This window comes from Rhagoletis zephyria, unplaced genomic scaffold (assembly GCF_001687245.7).
Source record: "Rhagoletis zephyria isolate East Lansing unplaced genomic scaffold, Rhagoletis_zephyria_1.1 Rzeph_scaffold_00329, whole genome shotgun sequence".
In the NCBI taxonomy this organism is placed as follows: domain Eukaryota; kingdom Metazoa; phylum Arthropoda; class Insecta; order Diptera; family Tephritidae; genus Rhagoletis; species Rhagoletis zephyria.
This window is the reverse complement of record NW_016157413.1, coordinates 75,620-95,911: the sequence shown is the minus strand read 5'-3', so window position 1 is coordinate 95,911 and position 20,292 is coordinate 75,620. Positions and strand designations below refer to the sequence as shown.

The following is a 20,292-nucleotide window of genomic DNA, read 5'->3' as shown; positions in this document are numbered from 1 at the left end:
TTAAAAATTACAAAATTCAGAATGGTCATGTTTTTTAAGAACGACCCTTGTACCTAAACAATTTGCTTAATTTAGCGCCCTCTACTGTTAACAAAACGAAGAGTTGGTAAATTAAACTTACAAATCTATTAAAGGTACCATGTTAGCTTTACAAAAATGTATATTACTTAAATATTCTAAGCACTTTATTTTATTTTAATTTTGCCTATGTGACAAAGCACTGTGCAGCGACCGCAAATATAAGGGAATAAAATAAACAAAAAAACGCGAAACACATGATATTGCATTGTCCTCGAATACTTCAAGAAAAAGTGTAAAAACTGTTATTTTTCACCTAAGCGCGGCATTTACATTTGTAATTCGGAGTTGCGATAGGTCGTTCATACAACTTTGTTCGCAACGTTGCCATTTCGCCAAAAATGTCAATTTGCGACGTGTTCTGAGTTGCACTAGTGTATATTTCGATTTGACGTAAATGGGACTTATCCTTAGGGTGACCATATTTATGCGAGCCGAATACGGTACAAACAATAATTTTGCAAATTTTTTCCATAAAAGCTAACAGAGCTTAACACCTTCTTAAATGATCATAGATGTATGTATTAGCCCTGAAACAGCATCCTTATAGTAACATCACAAATTTGTAGGATATCTTTTCTCGAGATTTTTACTTCAAACAATTTTTTACAAAATTTTCGTTAAACTTTAGTACGATAAAGTGCAAGTTTTAAGTAGCTAGGACTTACCGTTGATTTTTGGCAATTTTTTTGTCGACGGTGCTACGCATTTTTTCATGCAAGGTTAGTATGCTCGACAATTTGTTGATAGGGAAGAAAATTAGCAGCACGTTGCACTTGCACTTTATTATACTAAATTTTAATGAGCTACAAAACTGCAACCAAGTTTTTTTCTAAAGGCTCTGATTAAAAAGTTTGAAATTTTGGTGAAAATTTGCAGAATTCATTCTCATAGTTTTTGCACAAAGTCGGAAATATCGATTTATATGGTTTTTGTTAGGAAAAGACCTTTACTTAAAAAAAAAAATATATAAACATTAAATAAACAAAAGAAATATAGCCGAACCTTGCTAAAATGTAGAATCCTAATTTATATTTTGGTCACTGTATATCGACTGCTGAGTGGAAGATCGACCTATCTCGGCAGCCAGTTCGAAAACGCCCTATCTCAAAAAACTTTTCAAGAACGCCCTATTTCAGAATTTTATTGAAAAACTCCCTATCTCAAAATTCGGTTCAAAAACGCCCTATCTCACTTCAAAACGTATTGAAAATATGCTGATATAGGGCGTTTTTGAATCGGCAGCTGAGATAAGGCGTTTTTGAAACGAATTCTGAAATAGGGCGTTCTTGAAAAGTTTTTTGAGATAGAATGTTTTCGAACTGGCTGCCGAGATAGGTCGATCTTCCACTCAGCCATCGATATGCTCCTCGATTCGAAACACAGGCATTCAGACTGGTTCATAGGCATGTCATTTTATTGAGCTTTTAAGGCGTCGAAATACCGAACCCCGAATACGGGACAAATAGAGGATATTAAAAGAAATACAGAACATTTAATAAATTAATTGCCAGGACAATTGGTCAAAAAAGAGGACTGTCCCGTATAAACAGGACGGATCGTCACCGTACTTATCCTAGCAATTTTCTGGGCCCATTGTGGAGGCTGATCGAGTTTTAAAGAGACTGCCTAGATTCGCTCATAGACCTTTGAAAACCGAGTCAACTTCCACAAATTTAGTATTAAGAAGATATCACCCTGTTACTTTTTAGCTTAAAACTTTTACCGTGGGAGTTGACCGAAGAGAAGTTTTAAACATGTGTTAATGGTCAATATTATGAAGTACCACATTTGATGTGAACATTGGGATAAAGTAAACGAGTGCGGTTTTTTTTATTAAATTTAGTTAATCTAACTGATTTTTGTATATTATAACTCGATAAGATGTTTTTTAATCATTAACTTATTCTTTTAATCCAATCCATTTATTGACTTATGGAAAAAAAAAATGTTGTATCTTTAATTTGAATTTTATTTTTGATCTCGAAAATGTCGGGTTTTGAACGAATTTGTTCAACAGTATTTTTTTGAGCAACCACTTCCAACGCGAACAAAACCGTTAAATTAAAAACGTAAGGTTGCCCGCACTCTGATCATAGTGCCGCGTGTGTGTGTGTTCGAGGTAATACACTAAGTTAGTGGGTTTTATTTCGGTGGGAAAGTGGGACCTCCGTCCGGCACTGGATTGACTGAGCACACCTCAGCCTTAGACGAAACTCACCTTATAAATGGCTCCCGAGAGGGACCCAGCTTTGCAGGCGCATGTGCAACAGGATCAATAAGCACCAACATTGCGGAAGAGGATTCACCGAACACACCACAACCAACGAATGACACACGGATAAGCGAAAATAACATCAAAACGCTGAACGTCGACTTTCTTGACTGGATATATCTCTTAAAGAAAGACAGGTTAGTTGAAGAGTGCACGCGACATAGCATACCAGTTAAGGGAAGAAGCGTCGCTGAGCTGCGCGGCGCACACTGGTCCCAAACAGAGTACTGAAACAAACTGAACGTATCACCACCCATTGCCACAGCAAGTACGAAAAGTTTGTGTTCCTTTTCTTATAATGTTCCCGAGCGCTAACAATACACGATACGTTTCAACGGCAGCCAAGCACAAACCAAACGAATCGTTTGTTCTTTTGCTCACTTGCATGGTTTCGATTGTGGTAAAGGTACTCATCCTGAGCAAAATCGAAACATAACACGATACACAAAAAAAAACATAGACGAGACGGAGCTTCATCTGCCTCGGGAGACACGAACAACAATAGCCCAACTTCGCTCTGGCTACTGCAGCAGGTTAAACTCATACCTGAGTAGACTGAATGCGGATGTGCCAAATGACAACCCTAACGGTTTTGTCCCTGTGAACCGACCCGCACGGTGGGCAGGAAGCAAAGATAGGTTGCATAAAAATGTCGACAAAAACTGAAAGCAGGTTGTATTTGTTGATATTTTTAGGTTAAGAATCCCTTTGAATTGAAATCCTAGCTGCTCCTGTTTTAAAGATATCCACATTTTACATAGCTATGATAGGACCGACTTTTGCGAAAGAGAAAAACATCCTTGTGCATTAAATATTCAACAATGTATGTGTGAGTAAATGTGTGTATATATATTATGTGAAAATATAAGTTTATGTAAGTTTTTAGCCGGTTTCAATCGTTTCCAAGGCGCACCACGTAGAGGCAACTTACTTTGCACCTCTTTGTTCTTTTTTTGGTTTTATTTTTTTATATTTTTTTCTTGCTTTATTTTTTTATATTTGTTTTTTGTTTCCTTTTATTTTTTTTGTTGGCTTACCATATAATATAGTCACACATTTTAGTATTTAAATATTTTATTATTTAGTTAAGTTTTTATATATGCTGGAATGAAAATGTCATTACAGTTTTCTTCAGGCGACTCACAAAAGTTGGTTTATCAATCATATTTATTTTGAATCTATCCCAGAATTTAATGAATTCCCTATGAACTGACTTCCCGGCCTGCTCGGACCATAATCCTAAACCATCGTTATTCAAGAATGAAATAGATTGCTTTAAATGTTTAAGGATAAAATGGATTTTGACAGTTTGAGAAATTCCAGTACTTTTCAAAGCTGTGCGGAGTTCGTTAAGATTTTTATCAAAATTACTAAGATCCGCTTGTTTTGCGGAAAACCATGTATTCACGATTTTGCTCATGGCTTTGAACGAGGCAATATATTTGGTATTGTTTTTACTGAGAGTTTCTTCCATACAAACTATGTTCGACATTTTTTTGTATGTGGAAGACACTGTCAGCAAAAAATAAATAATTGCAAAAAATCAACGAAATTTTCTGGTAACTTCAGACTTGCACTTTACTAATTGGCTCAAAAGCTACATTTTAAACATTTTTCTAAAAGATCTGATTAGAAATTGTGATCAGATGAAAGTGTCTCCGAGCCAATAATTTTGTACGGCACGGTACTTATAAGTAATCTAGGTTTCACGAAAAAAAAAAATAAATACAAGGTAACATTAAAATATCAGTCATTTGTTTCGTTGCTGTGAGCTTGTTTCAAAACTTCTGGCTTTTGCTATAATTGTAAAACTCTGTGCATGTCATTTTAACGTATTTAGGTACATACTTATATTAATCATCAACTATTGCTTATGCAAAACGTGCTACATTTAAAAAAAAAATCGCATATGAAAGAGCACCAACCCAACTCGTAATAATTTAAGTATACAAATTTTAGTATTTAGTATAGAAATATTCAATTGAAATACGCCAATAATAAAATGAAGCGCTTTGCACTTAACGGATGCTTTTTCATAATTAAGTTAAAAAAAAATTTATTTAAATTCCATGCTGTCTGTAATGGGATTTGAACCCTGACGCTCTGGAAATTAGCAAATTGTGGCAAGCATCTTCGTGCACTCAGCTACAGCCAGACATGTAAATGTGCATTCAAATGTTCAGTTTGATTCAACACCACGTGTGCGTGGTATGAAAGTATTGTTTTTAAGTACGAACATTTCAAAACGATAATCAAATAAAAAATATTCATGTTTACTATGCGTTATTTCCCCCAGTAAATTCATAAAATTTTTCTTAATATTACAACGCGTTTTTTCTCTCAGCGTAGTCATTTTTAAGCAAAATTTGTGCAATCAAATCGAAAACCGGGACACTTAAATGAAACCCGGGACATTTTAAGGTTGGACCGGGACACCGGGACAAATAGTCTAAAACCGGGACATGTCCGGGAAAACCGGGACGTCTGGCAGCCCTACACACAAAGCGCATACTTTCATGCGATTTTCTTTATGATCGCATTTGTGTTCTGGATGTACAATAGTCATTATTTCCTGACAGAAGAGTACATAAATACCAAAATAAATCTCATACAAGCTTTGAATTTATTTACTTATTATGAGGAGTACCGTTGGCCTAAGTTAGAGCATTTTTATTTCTTGCACAAGCGCAGTGCGACTTGCCTGCGCTACTTGCTTATAGCAACAAACCTTTAATAAAAAATTACTACCGTATTATATAGCATACAATATTGTATACATACATACATATATTGCGATATTGAAAGTGTTTGTAATGAGAAAGTTCACGCTACAGAAAAAGGTAATTGTGGTGTTTTATTTAAGTTGTATACCGGTAGCGCCCAATAAATCTCGATCAATTATTCTTTCGGTAGGAAAAAATGAAAATGTTTCACATTGATTTGATCCGTTTTAGTGAGTTAAAAAAGGGGAACAGATTTGTATGAGATTTCTTTTCGTATAAATATGCTCTAATTATCGAGAGGTACGCCTTCCTCTTTTGCAAATATATCCTATCAGAAGTATATAAAATGTGGATAGCTTTAAAACAGGAGCAGCTAGGATTTCAATTTAAGCGGATTCTTAACCTTAAGATATCAACAAATACAACCGTGCTTTCAGATTTTGTCGACATTTTTATGCAACCTATCTTCGCTTCCTGCCCACCGTGCCCGATAGAGGCTGCACGCTTCCTACGGCTGCCGTTAGTGGAACTTGACGACAACGACTGAGATATCAACCGATCTGGGCGGGGTTGTTGTAGCCGCTACAACAACAACAACAAAACAACAACGATACACAAAACAAGAGGAATCATTCCTTTAGTGTTCAGCAAATTAATGTTGCCTATGTAGTTAGCAGAATGGTTCAACTGATTCAGTAGATTTCTGAGCATTATATGTGTGTGTATTTACGTATTTGCAAAATGCCACGTCCTCTGATATCCAGAGTATGGGCCTGTTCGAGGCAACTCGCCTCGGCTCGGGCCTTTCTTTCCTTTCTCCTTAATTTTTTGTATGGAGTTGCACAAATTGGAGGGCTTCTGCTTTCGCTACTCAAAAAAGAGCTTTCAGAAGGGCTTTTGTAGGACGCCTTCTGAAGTTCTTTTAAAGTTTTTCTTAATTCATAAAAATCATACTTCTTTAAGGAATTTATTTAAGGTTCATATCAAAAAGTTTTATTTAGACTTTAAATGCCTATTTGTAATGCTAAGTAATATAAACATTTATTTAAGTATTTAAGTACATTCGCGTAAATTGTAAATAGGAAACACCTTTCTAGGAAGCATGCAGGGAAGCACATTTTCAGTCCTTGTTGGGTAAGCCTTTAAGAATGGCTTCACTTAAGACAGCCTACCTAAATTATCTTCAGGTTATATAAAATGGCAAAAATGGATCATAAGCGCGTTGTAGGATATGCGGAAATTTGCTAGAGGTGGTACGTCACCGCCACGAGAAATTTGTTCTTTTATGACTAAACAAATTCAGAACTTGAGCATTTCATGACCATCAATCATTCAGCTCTACGGACTGTGCCACAATAATTTGCTTATATCTGAACCAAAGCAACTGTACTTACAGGGAATATATTGGCACCATATTCACTTGTATCTTCGTTTTTGATTTGGATGATAAGTGTCCTGGTCGAAGGGTTCAGGATTATGGCAGCCCTACCAAGAACGCGTCAAAACCAAAACCAAAATGGGAACCAAACTGACGAGAGCGTTCTCATTGGGAATTATATAAAAACAAAACCCTGTGGAACGTTCCCAGAGAGAACAAAATGCGAACAATACTTTCGGTAACAGTTCTAAGAAAACAAAATGCTAACAAATTTCTCCTGAACGTTTTGGCAAAGGAAGAAACGGGAACAGAATTCTAAGGAACTTTCTCTCGAAGAACAATTTGGGAGGTAAAGTCCCAGGAACTTTCTTACAGAGAACGAAAATGGAACAAATCTTCTCTGAACTGTCTCATAGCGTTCCATGACTCTGAAATGTTTGAATATTAATGTTACTCAAAAAAGAACTGAAAGATAATTATGCAAATAAACTTAACGAAAGACTTAGACACGAACTTTTCTTTCACAGAAAATAAAAAATTGTTCCATAAATGGACAGTTCACCATATTGAAAAAAGATCTGGACGTTGAAATGATCCAGCTTTCCTCTGGCTTAGAATTAACATCCGTGGTTTTCACTGAAAAAACTTTTCCTTCTTAACGTTATGTTTTCAAACTATTTCTTACCTGTTCTCTAGCAGGACGTTCTCCAGACTTTTGTTCTTTTTTTCTTATGTGTTTTATTTTTCACTTTGTGTATTTCGGCTCACCCTGGTGTTGATTTTTGTCAAGTAGTTCTTATTATCATTAATAGTACATACATGGCGTATGAGTAATATTCTTATCTAGTCATCCTTACTAATATTATAAATCCGAAAGTGAGTTTGTTTATTTGTTACGCTTTTTTAAATTTTGTACACTGGTGCCATTTAGCAAAACTTAAAATATAGGATAGATTTAATCTCGATTATACGAGGGGCGTGGCACCTTCCATAAAACGGAATTTTCATACCGCATATCATATCTCAGAAAATATTTTTGATAGAGTACAGGAACTTGGTAAAGATAGATTTGAAAATTATATTATAGTATTTTGGACAGGGTTGCCACCGGTTCGGAAAGCCAGATTTAAATTAATTATTCGCATGCTTATCTGAAAAATTAACATATGGGTGTCAAATGAAAGATTGCTATGAAACCTTCAGATTGAACATTTAAAATATTACTGAGTTGTTGTACAAACGTTTCCAGCTGTTTAAAAATTAAATTCATTTAATTTAAACGATTCAGTTATTACAATCTAGGTTTTAATCCGAAGGCTCTTGAAAAGGCTATATTTCTAAGCAACATATGTATAGCAGGGACTCCACATTTTGAAAATTCAAATTCAACTTGAATTATAGGAATTAGCGGTTTAAAAAGTAAAATTCAAAATTTTCAATCATTTCAATGAATTATTACAGGGGTGGGTAAGGATGAGGCCGAAAAGAGCCACATGTAAATTCTAAATGCTACAAAGAGCCACAAAAAAACAACAAAACAAAAATTTTATTTTTAAATAAAATTATTAGAAATGAAAAACATTAATTTTATTATTATTCTAATGTACGCAAGATAGATATTAAAGAAAATTCAAAAGATCTATTTTGGCCAAATTTTCAAAATCCAAAATAGTACGCGAACAGAAAATTTGCAGAAACTTGCAAGTTAAACGAACAGCTGATAGAAATTTTATTTACATTCAAAAGTATAAAATTGAAAACGTAAGAAAACAAATCCCGAAGTCTTTTCCTGACACAGTTCACTGACTAAAGGAATAATTACTTTCTCCTTACAAGTTTAATTAGTCGCATTTTACTATTTTAACTTTCAAACCATCAAATTCAATTTAGGGATTTGCGTAAATTCCAACCAGCTGTTGTTTTTTTTTTTTAATTAATTAATCCCAACGGTTTTCACCCTCCGACTAGTGTAAGAGTCCCAGTTAAAATCACGCAATGCAAAAAGCAAGAATTGTTTTTGAATTGATTCAATCCTATCTGAATGAACTTGGTACCGGGGATTCCAAACAATATATCCGTATTCTAGTATAGGTCTTAGTAAAGTGGTAAAAAGAGCTTTTGTAACATAAGGATCTTTGAATTCTTTCGACCATCGCTTTACAAATGCAAAAACGCCTTTGGCTTTATTGACTGTAATATTAATATGAAGGTTGAAATTGAGTTTGGAATCCATTGTGATACCAAGATCAACGAAACTGGATACCTGCTCCAGATTATAATTTGAAATTGAATAAACAGCTAGTTGAACTGCCCTTCGAGAGAAACACATAACTTTACATTTTTTAAGGTTAAGTGGCATATAATTTGCATTACACCAACTAACCACGTTGCTCAGATCCGCTTGTAACAAAGACCTTTCTTCGATAGAGGACAATGTTTTAAAAAGTTTCACATCATCGGCATAGATTAAAATTTTAGAATATTTTATTATAGAAGAAATATCATTAATGAATATCGGGAACAGAATCGGACCAAGGTGGTTTCCCGGAGGAACTCCTGAAGAAACCTTAATGATGTTGGAAGAACAATTTTTAAAAATAGTGAGTGACATACTTTGTCAAAAGCTTTACTGAAATCGGTGTGAGACATAAGTTGTTTGAGACATAAGTTGTGAACTCCAATAAATTAGTGATAATAGATTTTCGGGGATGGTATGCATCCTCTGGCAAAACTAGGGGATCACACCGATTAATAGAGGACTTCGGAACATCATCAACGTAAACGAGATCCAAGACCTCATTCCCACGACAGCCGGTTCTACGTCCCGGAATTACTCGGGTTTTACCCGACCAATGGCTGTTGTTTCGGCGACCTACCCCCGCTTAGATCGGCGATCCCCTTCAATCATTGTTCGTCCATGAAGCACCTCCTTGCAGCCGGATTGCTCCGCATCCTTCTTCTCCGGGCGGGCGTTGAGCCCAACCCGGACCAGAAACGTATTTCTGCTGTTTGCCAGAATCGACTCCAACCGAACTCCACTTCGGTTAGGTGCAACTCATGCAACGGATGGAGTCACCTAAGAACCTGCTCTGGTCTTAGGTCTCATCGGGAGTGGACCACAAGCTATGTGACTCCCTGCTGCTCAAGCCAAACGGCACAATCAGCCTCCACGGCTACCCGCTCGAGCAATGCACCCAACACCCGAAGAGCCTGCACGGCTCCGAGAAGCTCCTCTGGGCAGCAGCAAACCTCAACTCCCCCGCAACGGACTCCAGAGTAAGGTTGATGGGTCGGCATGGCATATTGATAGCTGCGGTCCAAGAAACGAAGCTGCACACCAACTCAACTCTGTCGGATTGCGCCGCCTACAATGTGTTTCGTAAAGATCGCGAGCGAGGTAATGGTGGCGGATTATCGTTCATCCTACACCACACAGTGCAGTATCGGCTTATCGAAAAAGACATCGACCCGAGGGACACCACCCTAGAATGTCAGGGCATAGCTGTCCGGTCAGCCGATGTCGAGCTCGAAATATTTAACGTCTATATACCCCCTGTCACCTGTTGCCCGGCAGGATGTCACCCTGACATAGGTGCGCTACTCAGAGGTGAAAACCGAATGGTAGTAGGTGACTTCAACGCGCACCACGACCTCTGGCACTCAAGCCTGGCCAATGATCGTAGGCGAAATCTTTTGGCTGAGCAGATAAGACGATTCGACATTCTGCACCATGAACGACGACGCCCCCACCAGGATTGTGGGTAGCTGCAGCAGCTCGCCAGACCTCACAATTGCTAGCGCTGGTCTGATCAATAGCATATCATGGCGACCTATGCTAACACTAGCATCAGACCATCTACCCATAATCACCTCGATCAATAAGCCTACCGACTTTGCTCCCGCGGACCACCGAACCTACACCAACTTTAACAAAGCTGATTCAGGCGGCTTCGCGGAAGTTACCGAGGGCAGCTTCGCCGCCCTTCCCACACCCACAAACGTACATGCTGGCGAACGCCAGTTCCGCAAGGTAGTCACTGCCGCAGCGGCTCGCTTCATCCCGTCCGGACGTATCGCGGAAGTCCGCCCAAATTTCCCGGCCGAAGAAGCTGTACTAGCAAATGAGCGTGACCACCTACGCCAGGTCGATCCCGCGGACCCTCGTCTGAGGGACCTTAATTTGGAGATTCGGCAACTGGTAAATCATCACAAGCGGAAAAAGTGGGGGGAGCACTTGAAGGCCTGCAACTTCACATCTGGTGTGAGTAAGCTCTGGTCAACCGTNCGTGACCACCTACGCCAGGTCGATCCCGCGGACCCTCGTCTGAGGGACCTTAATTTGGAGATTCGGCAACTGGTAAATCATCACAAGCGGAAAAAGTGGGGGGAGCACTTGAAGGCCTGCAACTTCACATCTGGTGTGAGTAAGCTCTGGTCAACCGTGAGGTCCTTGTCTAACCCAACGAAGCGTGATGACAGAGTGGAAATCTCATTCGAAGGTCGCGCTTCGTCGGACGTCAGCGCCAAACGTCGAGTGTCCAGGAGGCTGCACAAGCTGACAAAAAACAGTGCACAACTTGTTTTCATCAGCTGTGAAGTGAAGGGAGCTATCGGGAAGGCGAAAGCCTCCAAAGCTTACCTAACGGAGGTCCTCAACCTGTCTATGGCCACTCTCATCGTTCCTGATGTGTGGAAATCAGGGTGAGTGATCCCACTGCTTAAGCCGTGGAAGCCCACCAGCAAAGTTGACTCTTATCGCCCGATAGCGCTCCTTTCTCCGGCCGCGAAGACACTTGAGGCCCTGCTACTCCCATACTTCAACTGCCACCTGACCCCAGCGAAGCACCAGCACGGATTCCGTAAAGTGCATAGCACAACAACAGCACTTAACGCCATAAACACCCAAATAACTCGTGGCCTAAATCGAAACCGCCCTGTGAGAGAACGGTCCTAGTAGCGCTGGGCTTGTCAAAGGCGTTTGACACCGTCTGCCATTCCACGCTGACTTCCACGGGACTGAAGCGATGGTCGGCGAATTATATGAGTGGTCGACAGTCGTCAGTAATCATCCGAAATCAAACCTCGAAACCAAGAAGAATTAAACAAGGGATTCCACAAGGTGGTGTTCTCTCTCCCTTATTATTTAACTTCTACATCTCGAAGCTTCCCCAGCCACCTGAGTAAGTTTCCCTGATCTCATACGCTGACGATTGCTCGATTTTGGCGTCCGAGAACGGAATTGATGACCTCTGCTCAAAAGTAAACGACTATCTCTCCAGCCTTTCTCGCTTCTTTACTGCAAGGAGCCTAACACTCTCCCCAACGAAATCAACGGCGACCCTCTTCACCACCTGGATGAAGGAGGTCAGGCTAGAATTAGTTATACACGTCGATGGCACACCAATACCGACTGTAAACAAGGGGTCACCTTCGATAGCCTGCTCTCCTACTCCACGCACACAACCGCAGTTGTCAATAAAGTACAGAGCCGCAACAAGGTCCTCAAGTCGCTCGCCGGCATCACTTGGGGCAAAGACAAAGAAACGTTGCTGGCAACATACAAGGCAATTGGCCGGCCGGTTCTAAACTGTGCTGCGCCAGTTTGGACGCCGGGGACTAGTTGGACGCAGTGGACGAAGCTACAGACTTGTCAGAACGCCGCACTCCGGACAGCGACTGGGTGCCTTCTGATGACGCCTGAGCACCACCTACACAGCGAGGCCCGCGTGCTCCCCGTAAGGGAACACAACAAAATGCTTTGTAAGCAATTTCTGGTAAAGTGTCACAGAAGCGAACACCCAAACAGCCCTCTGCTTCAAGAGAAGCCTCAACAGTTACCTGTCAAGACTCGAGAATCTCCACACGACACCGACCACCTCTTCACATGCTAGCTCAATCCGACTCAGCTAACACCCCTCTCCCTCTGGTCCGACGCCATTGAAACAGCACGTTTCCTGGGCCTCCCGTTAGTTGAGCTTGACGAAAATGACTGAATGTTGACCCGAAAAAGGCGGGGCTTAGTAGTGCCGTTACAACAACAACAGCAAGATCCAAGACCTTTGCAAACTTATTTGGACAAATATTTATTTGTTTTAGGCAAAGTTCAGCCATTTCCTCCAGAAATATATTGTCACTATCTCTAGATGAAACTGGTACAACATCGGTGTCAATAATGTTCCATGAAATGTGTGGCAGATTAAAATCACCCAAAACAATCATAGAGTCGGTAGACGTAAGCATTGCATTTACGGACGCAAGTAAAGAGACCAGCTGTGTATATACTGATATGGCAGAATTAGGAGGGATGTAGCAAAGAGTTAAATAAACATAACTCTTACCAGCCTGTACACGTGCACATTTAAATTCGGTATATTCAATGACAGGAACACTAACTTCCTCGGACGGTATCGACAAATGCACCGCAAGAATAACACCACCGCCGATTCTGCCCTCGCGGTCCATTCTGTATATTTGATATTCATTTGGAAGAATTTCGGAATTAAAAATATGAGATTTGAGCCAGGTTTCAGTCAAGGAAATAATATTATAATTGCAGTAAAAACCTTTCAAATATAAGTCAGTTAATTTGGTATTCAAAACTCTAACGTTTTGATAGTAAATACTTAAATTAGACTTGCGAGTTAGTTTTTTTAATCAGAATTAAGTCTAGAAATTTTAGCTACGCGGATGCGGATGTCTAACAGCTAACATCCGCGGATGCGAATGCAGATGTCAAGTATTTTTAAGAAACAATTAGGTAAGTAAATTAAGTTACTTAGGTAAATAAAAAATGGAAAAGTTAGTAATTTTTAATAATGTTCATTTTATTTAGTAATTGAAGTCAAAAATTTTAATATTATAATATTTAATGAAAAGTAATGAGTATTGTATCGTGGCTGAAAATGTCGGATGTATCCTCCTGACTTTCATCTTTACTTGAAGAATCTAGCATAACGGCGAGATCGTTGTTTAAATACCGTTTACAAGCCAAACCAGATGTGTCAGCTTTTCTAAAGCTTTTTCAAAATAATTCTTCATTCTCATTCCTTTGGCTGTTTCAGAATTTGGGGAACCTGTAACGCCATCAGCGTTTTTTCAATTTTAGTTTTTGTAATTCATTTTTAATCTTTTCTTCTGCGACTGGTTAGAAAAATTTGTGCTTATAGCAAGCTAAATAAGTGGATATGGAAAATAAATTATTATTTTCCAGGAATGAAAATTTTGAACAAAATTCTGTTTTCAAAGTCGTGGCCGCCAGCCGAATCGGATCAGAATATTGTTATCTTTTTTTTTTTAAAGCAAAAAACAACAAGATTTTTTATAAGCATTTGAATTTTTGGAAACACGAATGATGAGGGTCTCAGATAGTTACGTAATTGTTGCCTAATTAAAGGTCAGACTAATAGTTTTTTTAATTATTTGAGCATCGATTCTCTTTATAGCCAGACATTGAACATTTCTGCTGGAAATCCTAATTGAAGGAGCCTACTCTTTGACTTCAAATAGCAAAGAAAGGATACGTAAGGGGACAGTTTTGCCACAGAAGTTTTTAGCCAAGGATCCAATGTATATCAATATAAAAAAAATATTGCCCGACAAGTAAACACAATTACTGTTTTTGAAATTTTTCCTAAAAATAAATTCCCAATTTGAAATGATTTAAACCATGATACAAAAAAGAAGGTAGTTTCAATAAACAACTTTTAGATTAAAAAGCAGATTTTTGACAATTGCTCAATTGTTAAAAATTCGAAGCAGCGTTACCCAATTTAAGTTTTTTGGTAGAGGGGATTTTATATCATAAATTTGGGATAAGTATAAAATAGTTTTAATAATATTTACTGTTTAAAAATAATTAAAATCTTATCTTAAAAATGTTTAAATTTTATACTAAATACGATGACCACTTCCCAAAGACTTTATTTTTAGATTAATTANAAGTATAAAATAGTTTTAATAATATTTACTGTTTAAAAATAATTAAAATCTTATCTTAAAAATGTTTAAATTTGATACTAAATACGATGACCACTTCCCAAAGACTTTATTTTTAGATTAATTAAATTTTAGTGAACATATACATATGTATAACGTCGATGTTTTTGCAAAACCGCCCATCGTCCAATTGCAAAACCGCCTATCTTACGGCGTTCAAATTTTACAGGAGAGCGAAAAACGCGTTTTTCTTTGAAGGCATTGCCTTGAAAGGCGCTATTTTCTCTAGCTATTATTTTACAAATCTGTTGTTTTAATATCGATTTTACGATTCTTATGCATAAATACCGATGCCTGGAGTTCAGGGTTACCAAACCTCATTTTTGCCACAACGGCGATTTAGGCGGTTTTGCAACTGGTCGATGGGCGGTTTTGCAAAAACATCGACGATATGTAAGCATTTAAAAACTTTTTAGTGCCTTTTTGTCATCTGATTATTTTATAATGTATCTAGCCAGGACTATTACCGTTTTCTATACCGAAGATAACTGTTTCTGATATACACATTTCGGTGTGAATTTAATGCATATTTAGGTGGTTCACAAGGTGTCGTAAGTGTTGTTGTTGTTGTAGAAGCATACAAGTTCCCCAAAGGGTTTTTGGGGAGTGTTGCTGGAGTGACAGTCCTTGGCCAGATATAAATCTGGGTCGTTCCGGTTACGTAGACCCGACTTTCGTGGGAACGTCTGTCGTAAGTGTCGTATTGTCGTGTGTCGTAAATTTTTGAACGGCTAAACAAATGTTTAGAGGACTTGAAACCACAACCAAATACTTTTTTAACGGTGTGAAATTTCATAATACGATTGTTATGGTAGCTGGCGAACCCCTTAAATATAGTTTACTGTTCAATATGACTCCACCCATTAGAAAGAGAACGGTGCAAACTTTAAGGCAAGTCACCCTTCACCTCTCTGACCACTGAGAACCCATTTGAAAATGGGGTAAAATTTGCATTTTGCCAGAAAATATAAACTCGGGTTACGCCAACCACAGGATTTACGCGCAGAAAACCTTTTCGCGTTGGAGGTCTTCGGCCGCGCTAAAATAACCATAATCTGCCCAACTCCGGCTACACAGTATTTTTTACAAAAAAAGTTCATATTTCACACCGAATTTATTAACAAACCAAATTTTAATCCTTTGATCGCAGGAGTGGACACAATAACCCGAAACCGTTGTACAAATAACCGAAACATATCCAACAAAAGACCGTTTGCTTGTTCAAATTTCGATTCTAAGAAGAAAATGCTTTAAATAAACAAAAACTTAATACAATTTTAAGGATTTTAGATATTGGATATAGTAGCACGAAATGTCTTAATCTGCTTAATTGTCAGGTTGTTAATATGGCGACGAAAAAGTGACAATGAAACTACCTTCTTTTTTGTATCATGATTTAAACGAATATATGTAACAACAAAAGCAAATCACGAAAATTTGGTTTAAAATTATAGTGCACACTTTCTTCCTTTATGTCTAGTAGTTTTTTTTTTTAAATTGGTCCAAAAAATCATAATATAGAAAGAAACCAATGCAGGTATTTAAAACACAGAAAACGAAAAAAAAGAATTATTAAAAGACCTATGTTTTCTTTGACGAACGTCAAAGGTCAAGTTGAAGTAGGAGCTTCTACGACTGCTCATTGATAGCTCGGTTATATAGCTTAGGAAATAATATGATTAAAGATACTTTTATCAAAGTTGATAAATATGACATTTGACCAGCTTTTTTACACAAATACTCCCAAGCGTGGCGCCCGGGTAACATGACCTAACGTCGCATCTCCACAGGCAAAAAATAGTGGCAACAATTTGTCATTTTGTTTGCCAAATATACGTTTTATCGGTGCACTTGCACAACATTCGCATTCGCAAAAGCTCCGCATTGATTATTGCGAATTCGAAAGCGAATATTCCCAACAACCCTGGTATGTATGTATACTAGAGGACCACTAAACGAATCGTTTAGTTTTGTGTTGTGAGCACTAACTTTGTGTTTCGTTTGTTTCCCTATTTCTCTGCATTCAATTGTTTTGTTTGCGTCAGCTATCGCGAACGCTAGCAGAGTAAAGTTACCGCTCGCAAAATGTTTCCGAGTGATTTGAATCGTTTGTGTTTCGTTACCTTCTATGAGCGAAACTAAACGATACCGATACGTTTACTATTGTTTGTTTTCGTTCTCTGGTCCCAAATCAAGAATCTATTAAATTAGGGCCAAAAGTCAACGATTCGTTCTGCTTCTTTTTCTGTGGACAGCTTATACAATTATAAATAACTTTTATTTTTAGCAATTTTTTAAAATATGGCCTTGCTTTTTAAGAAAAAATAATAATTTTTTATAAGGAGAAATATACATTTTTAGAATTTTACAGCGCACTAACCACGTATCCGAAATGAGGCTTGTTAAAAATTTTTTTAATTCTAAAGAAATTTCCTATTGCATTTGTTACCCATATTTCTATTCTACATTGCATTGAATTTTTTTAATAATTTTTGGAATTAATCATGTCTTTGAAATTACAAAGTTCTTCAATATAAATCCTGCGGTCAGAGAGAAAAAATAAAAACGCCACTTTAAATAAAAAAATAGGTTTCAAACCCATTTATTTATTATTTATTTCATGGTAGGAGAGCTTCTCAAACAATATTGAAGCAATTTTTTCGATTCAAGTTGTTGAAAAGTAATGAATATCTAAATCCCGGGACTAATACCCGGATCCCGGGATCGTGACAACGCCATCCCGAAAATCCCGGGATCGGAAAAAGCCGAAAAATTAACATCCCTAATTGACATACATTCACACATTTTTATGCCCAAAAAGGCATGTCTTGTATAGTACACTCGGAGCGCTCGCTGGTCTTATTTCTAAAAGTAAAAAGCAATGCCACCTCCTCGCATCTTAATCGTTCTATCACATCTTACTAACGAGTAGTCGCATAGGGCGTAACATTTAGCATCAATGTAATCCTTGAACAACGTTTCTGTAATACAGATTAAGTCAATATTTAAGCTATTAAAAATAAAATTCAAATAATCCATTTTTCCACCATTTAAGCTTCGAATATTAAACCCAGTGTAGCGATCTGACAAAAGTTTAATAATCCCTCTTACATGATTGCTAGCCAGCTCACATATTTCACTATACATTTTTAATAAATGTTAAGGTGCGTATGCAAGGCGTGTTTAAATTAACAGTCAGAAAAAATAACAATGAGACAGAAATGACATAAAGAGTATAGATGTATGTTGATAAATAGAAAAGCAATAATACTAAATAAGGGAGAAATGTTGACAGGGTGACAATGCTAGTTACATACATTATGATAATAATCTTACATCTATTTACTGATAGCTGCAGTACTTTCTATACTTTTTAAGACTGATACTTTAACAGCGTCAGCTTGTGGATGGCCTCTAACATATACATGCCCCCGAAATGAAAACGCTGATGTTAATCGTTTTTGCTTTTTAAGCTGCATAGCAAACGCATCAATTCACGATTTCTCTTTGTAAAGCACTCATGAATAAAGATTTGCCCTTCAACGCCAATTCCTTTGTCGCTAAGAGCAATGGACCGTCTCTTTTCCTTACAATAAACCGCCACTGCTTTCAGCAACTGAGAACGATCATAAGGTGAATTCAACTTTACAATAACGGGAGCATCAGTTTTTTATTTTTTGCTGGCAACCGAAAGGCAGAGCGGACTGGTGTTAATCAGTGCACGGACTTTACCACTTTATTGGTAGATCTACCAACTTTTTAGCTGTTTTTTATTTTCTACCATTTCTACCAACAAAGGCTAAAAATCTACCAATATTTTCCCGAAAGAAAGCAAAGAGATTTAAATGAACACAGTGTATACATAATTTATCATGGAACATACCTAAAATAAACATAAGGAGTTAACTTTGATCATAACTAACTGTTATGGAAATATTTTTCGTTTGCAATATGTTTTTTGTGGGAGACTGCCAAAGGTAAACTTAAATCATTTCAAAACTAATTTTAATCAAAAAATTTTGAAGTGCAGAGTAATTGTTTGTTTTATTGTAAAACAGGGCCAGAATCAAGACATCCGATATCGAAACAATTTCGAATGGGAATTTTCTTTACAGCTTTTGGTAGCGCTTCGCTTTTTCAGTTCAAAATGTATTTCAGAGAAAACAGCTGTCATTTTGTTTCATTCGATTCGAATCGTGCCATGACTTGGGCCCACTTTTATGTGCTACATATTTATACCTTTTTTGTAGAATGTTTTATTGTTTTATAAAGAAATACAATTTATTCCAAGGCGAATTCATATAATAAGGTGACGGCAAAAGTTCAAAAACAAAAATTCCACTAACAAATTTTACCCATAATGACAATAAGAATTACAACAAATACATCATTTTGACATTATAAATCCCCAAGGCGAAAATTCAGCTGCTTTGGTAACACCATTTTACCTTAATTAGCTTTCATTTATCCTAAATGAGTAAAAATTATATAATAATGTTTCTTTTAAAAAAATCTACCAACTTCTACCAATTTTTGTATGCAAAATCTACCAATATTAATTTTTTCGAAGTCCGTGCACTGGTGTTAATTTCACTGCAAGCAGCCGATATAGCTGCGAGAAGCTGCTTGTTATGTTCTCGTCTTTCACGAATATATGAGGTTATTCTCATGCTCACTCATTTGTTCGCTTGTATGTGTACATCGCTGCGAAGCTTTTCTTTCTTAGCACATTCGAGTTCGGTTTGACTTTTTTGCCACTTTTTCCAAATTTAAAGTTTTGCCAGTTTGAGGGTTAAATACATATCGTCGCTTGGCGCGCAATACCTCGTATCTGCCAAATGCAATACTACGTATGAGCGGCATAGAAAAAATTTATTTTGGATACTTCCCTACTTCAAAAATGTAATTATATACAGTAGAAGCTCATGTATAGTAAGTTAGGTTAGAAAACCATTCAAACGTTTTGAAGAAAATAAGTTTTTCGCGCTTTCGCGAAATCTTAGGACTATCTTATACGTGACATTGCATTTGGCGGATACGAGGTATTGCGCGCCAACTGACGATATAACCCTACTTACTTCTTAAATTTTGTAACTTCGAAAATAATGGCGTTCTATTTTCTCGAAAAAAATTTCACTTATATGGCAACATTATCAGAGTGCGACATTCACGCAATATGCATGTGAAGATGCTGAGAAAAGAACACGAAAATTTGACAACCTTGGCGCAGGGCTGATTAAATGCAACATTATTTCGAGAAAAGAAAACGCTATAAGTTAGGTCTGGCGCCCAGGGATTTTACCCTGTTGCACCTAACTTGTTGACCTCCCCTCGTATTATAACTACATATGTATATGATTTCAATTAAAACAATTGGGTTATACACACCTGATGCGGGTAACCATACCAGCAATGCTTTATATCCCAAAACCAAGGCTTATCCCATAGCACGATGATGCCAAAAATGAAGCTATATGTATAATAAATGCATCGCCATGTATTCTCGCAAAATTTTACGAGAGTTGTTGGTCGGTCTCCTGCTCTTCTTAAACGCCACCATCGCTGAATTTGACGTTCTGACATATCAGTTTGTTTTTTCAAAGACGGAACCTTAAATAATTCAAACAAAATCAATTTAGTTGAAAAAGCTACAAAGAATGAATACATATATCATCGTTTAAAGTACAAAACCGCGTATCGTTTTTCTGCAAAACAGCGTAACTGACATTTGCTGCCAAAAATTGGATTTGCTCACACAAGCTCTTGGCTCAATCCTTATCCATTCGTCCTGAAATACACTAGCCAGAAATGCGATTGCTTTATAAAAAATAGAACCTTTTTGA

At 37.4% G+C, this 20,292-nt stretch overlaps 1 protein-coding gene across 2 annotated transcripts in view; it reads right to left on the bottom strand.

The window, feature by feature from the left end:
* schlank (ceramide synthase schlank) overlaps positions 1-20,292 on the bottom strand; it is a 177,333-nt gene that overhangs the window by 125,759 nt on the left and 31,282 nt on the right. For both annotated transcript variants that reach the window (XM_017610661.1, XM_017610660.1), the window contains exon 2: positions 19,838-20,059. In XM_017610661.1, coding sequence (XP_017466150.1) covers positions 19,838-20,059 — 222 coding nt within the window. The remainder of the gene's footprint in view (positions 1-19,837; positions 20,060-20,292) is intronic.